The sequence below is a fragment of the Notothenia coriiceps genome, unplaced genomic scaffold, assembly GCF_000735185.1.
Source record: "Notothenia coriiceps isolate Sejong01 unplaced genomic scaffold, NC01 NC01_scaffold00024529, whole genome shotgun sequence".
Classification (NCBI taxonomy): domain Eukaryota; kingdom Metazoa; phylum Chordata; class Actinopteri; order Perciformes; family Nototheniidae; genus Notothenia; species Notothenia coriiceps.
Window position 1 is genome coordinate 1 of NW_011357230.1, and position 4,402 is coordinate 4,402.

At 40.2% G+C, this 4,402-nt stretch overlaps 1 protein-coding gene across 1 annotated transcript; it reads right to left on the minus strand.

The window, feature by feature from the left end:
- Positions 1 to 1,015: 1,015 nt before the first annotated feature.
- On the minus strand, positions 1,016 to 4,294 carry LOC104955054 (extracellular serine/threonine protein kinase FAM20C-like; the record flags this gene model as incomplete). Its single annotated transcript, XM_010782280.1, has 4 exons — positions 1,016 to 2,613; positions 3,814 to 3,873; positions 3,991 to 4,072; positions 4,185 to 4,294. Coding segments are annotated over 4 exons (511 nt in total), but the record flags the coding sequence as incomplete, so codon positions are not given.
- Positions 4,295 to 4,402: the final 108 nt, after the last annotated feature.

The following is a 4,402-nucleotide window of genomic DNA, read 5'->3' on the forward strand; positions in this document are numbered from 1 at the left end:
GTCAATCCATGCCGGTTGATCATGTTTGATAGTCCTATACCCCCCACCCTAACCTTCCTTTATATTGTAAAGCGATTTTGAGTCTTTGAAAAGCCCTATACAAATATAATGTATTATTATTATTATTATTATTAGTAGTAGTAGATTTATTATTATTATTATTATTATTATTATTATTATAATACTGACAGGTATCAGATCTGGCTGTGTAAAATAATCTTCCTGAGAGGTGTCACTTGTGATGTAGTCTGTGTGGTCTACAGTGAATGTATTCCTGACAGCAACAGGTGATAAGAATAAAAGGTTCCCATAGGATTCCATAAAAAATGCATGCGGGTCATTTTTGACCCACTTATGGAAGCTTGGGGTAGTAATACAAAAACTACAATTTCTTAAAATGTAAATTAAAAATGTGAATGGCATGATATCCAAAAACATGTTTTTGAGGAATAGCTGGAATATGAAATGATAAAAACATTTAATTACAAAGATACTTCAAGAAAAACACCTCACCGGGTCCAAAAAGACCCACTTATGCATCTGAGTTAAATCAGGGGTGTCAAACTCAATTTCATCGAGGGCCACATTAGCATTATGGTTGGACTCAAAAGGCCAGTTGTAACTATATAAATATACATAATATATATATATATATATATATATATAAAATAATGTATTATATTACATTATTGACTCTGAATTGGATTATTATTGGATAGGGTAATAACTAACTACTTTTGAAAGCAGAAGTCCAGGGCAAATAAATGCAAGTCTCTTCAGTGCGCAAACGAGATGCATTGTGGGCAACCTGCTTCTGTAAAGTGGCGTGTAATCGTATAATAAACGTATCATATTCTTTGCAAGTTCTTGCGGGCCACATAAAATGAAGTCGCGGGCCGGATTTGGCCCCCGGGCCTTGAGTTTGACACCCCTGGGTTAAATGAATTAAAACAAGTGCAGATGTACCTCTCTCCGCATATAAAATCATGTCTACAGCCCGCTGCACAAGAACAAATTGTCCTCGCTTTCGTTTTTATTGCACACTTTATTCATTTAGTAAACAGATCTTCACAGTAACAATGCAACAGCAGAACACAGAAGCAAATCACTGTGCGGTGCAGCTTGGTCTTCAAAGTATTTATAGCTATTTACACTGAGAATATGAAATTCAAAGAGCAGTGCCCGAGGTTCTCCCTGTAGTGGGATCCATCTCCCACAATGCACTCCTCAGCATGAGTCCAGCTCTGTGAACCCCGTCCATACTGTCAACCCAAAAACATTCAAGTACTGTATTTCTGTCATTGCACAGGTACCGGGTCAGAACAGGACTCTCAGGAGGAAACACCGCTTCATGTCCAACTCCAAATAGCTTTGTTGTTTTCCTATCATGTGAACATAGTAGTACTAAAAGGAATGTCATTTCAAATAGCATCCAATGCTAAGGTACCTAAGGTAAATATTTCCCAACATATAAAGCAACATAACCTATTCATTAAACCCCTTTCATTCTTTGTGACACACCAATAAATAGTCTTTCTGACATGTAATCTCATAGAAAAACATACAAACTGTAACATTTGCATTGTAAAATTATATTATAACAGATAACTGTAAATATTCCAGGTCCTGCATGTAGTGCATTTAAATGAGATAACCATTTAGCATGAATTACTTAGCATTCAATAGTATTTTAGTGTTGTGCTGTCGTACTGCATGTTGAGCAAGTTGGACTCGCAGGGGAGATGGGAAAATAAAAAAAAGAGATACAAAATCAGAATAAGGCAAAGTGAACTTACTGTTAGTGTTAGATATACTTGCACTCAGATTTACACTGTCAGATGTTTGTGATAACACTTTCCGTCTATGCCAAGACAGAACATGTAGATAGATAAAGGGAACACTGGTTGTAGATTGTTTCTGACAAAAAGAAAAAAAGCTTTTCCAACTTTCTCAACCTTTCCATACATCATGATAACTGATAAAGCTAACGGTCCCCCAGACGCCCCTCCATTCCACTCATTTGGTTATGTACTAATATAATAAAACACATGAAACGAACTGATACCCTCCATACTCAAAACAATCAGAACACAGCATTGGTTCTTTATGTCTTATAGGACAAAAATACATCTGTATCTAACAAGTACAAATCCTCTGTGTGAGCACAGTCTTTCATGGCGGCTCCTTCTTCTTCTATATAAACACGTAAAAGCAGTTTTCAGAGAGGCAATGATGGCAAGTCTTGGAATTCACTGAATTCAGCTTGATATCAGAAGTGGGTCGCTCCTATTGGCCGAACAGCCAGAGACGTGGTCCATGTGTCCCGGGTGGTGTGTCCCCCTCTGCTGCCCTCACTACCTGTGTCCGGGGGTCCTGTGGGTGGCCGTGTCCCCCCCGACCTCCTCCTCCACCACGTTGGCGTAGCCCTCCTTCTCCACGCAGCCCTCCAGGACCTGCAGCACCAGGCGCAGCCGGCGGTCCAGCGCCTGCAGGTGGCGCTGCAGCAGGACGGGGGACAGGTGGTCCCGCAGCAGGGACTCCTCCATCAGGACGCTCAGCCTGAACTCCTCCTTGGCCAGCAGCTTGAGGCGCACGTAGGTGGATTTCTTCACCCTGGAGAGGACATTCAATAGGTCATTCTGAATTAAACTTCACTCTCTAATATTAATGTGTATATTCTGACTATGAAGACTAATGATAGATAGGTACACTAAAGTAATAATGATCACTTGGATATCAACTCCGTTTGGACCTGAATGATTCGTTTTTTTGCATTCCTCCTCTTTGAACAAATAATCCAAACCAGAGAATATCTGTGAACATTTTAAAAATAAATGGGGGCTGCACATAAATACTGCAAAACTATATCAAACACAAGCATAAGACTTTGAATTGTTTTTCACTGTAGAGGCATTTTAGGCGTGAAGTATTGCTTAATGTTTTTTGTTACTGTTCTTTGCCGTAGTAGATGGAAGTAGACAGAAATTCGACACATTATGGTTGTATAGCGTCTTCACCACTAGGCCTCTTCCTGTTAATGAACTACAACATTCATCTGGAATTCACCCTTTTGAAGGAAGCGTATCACTCATGCTGCAGATGCACTAATGGAGAAAAGTTAAAGGGGACCTATCATGCAAAATGCACTTGTGTACGTCTTTATACATGAATATGTGTCCCCGGTGTGTCAGGGAACTCACCAAGTGTCAGAAAACATAACCCCTCTCTCTTTTCCTCAATACCCAAATCTCTAAAAACGGGGCTGCAACGGAGCTGATTATTATTTGACATTAGAAAAGGGGTGCTCCGCCTATATGGGCAACTCTCCACCTATCAGGAGAATGAGAGACCGCTCGAAAGCGCTGGAGACGCTGTAGTACATATGCCAGGCCTGTAAGTGGCGCTGTAGTCTGACACAAAAGCAGAATCAGCCCTTGCATTACAGGGCTGGAAAAGAGCAAATAGAGTGAAATGAGGCATGGCTAAAATGCATGATCTGTTTGGTATTTAGAAAAAAAAACTTCACAGACATGTTTTGTATAGGTATAGCCCTACAATATATGTTTCAAATATAGCATGATGGGTCCACTTTAAAAAAGTAAACTTTATTCATAGAGTGGTGCTAATGCAAATGCAATGACGTGGTAAAAAAGAAAAAATTGACATCAAAGCATTTCTGTACAGGTTTTAGGTTTGTGACTCAAGTTGAGAGGCCTGAAGGGCAGTGCTAGTACTCTTAAAGTGTGTCCATGCCCTCTGTATATGTTGAGACATGGCTCTGGTCTTAATGGAGTTTTTAATTCACCAACAAACCTGCAGCACTGACTGAGAGGCACCAGGATGGACAGCTCATCATGGGAGTGTTTTCCAAACCTACAAGGGAGGCAATAAAGATCAGAATAAGGAAACAGAAATCATCACAGCAGACAGCGACTGTTTGTTACAGTGAATACAGATTCAGTGGTTGATAACACAGACACTTGTTTTTACCCTCTTCCGTTGTCTAGGTGAATGATGAAGGTGTCATTTCCAAACTTCTCAAAAGTTTCGTAATGATGACGATCCATGTTACCTGGACCAGGAGAGAGCAAAGTGTTGAGGGGACTTCAAGAAATAATGATGCCCTTTTTTAATCTGTAAATGCGACATATCAACATGTGATGCCATAGTTTAAAAACTCTTACCCATTAGGAAATCAAAGATGGTCATATCCATGACGTCCAGCAGGCGAGTGCCTCGGTCGTATGGAGGAGTCTGCTTAACCTCATCACAGTAATCTGGGTCCACCTCCCACCTGAGAACACAAACATATATTTGTAAAGGTCCCCTATTATACTGTTTTTCATCAATATATTATGGGTCTCAGTTATATACAAAACACGTCTCTGAAGTGTTTGGCTCC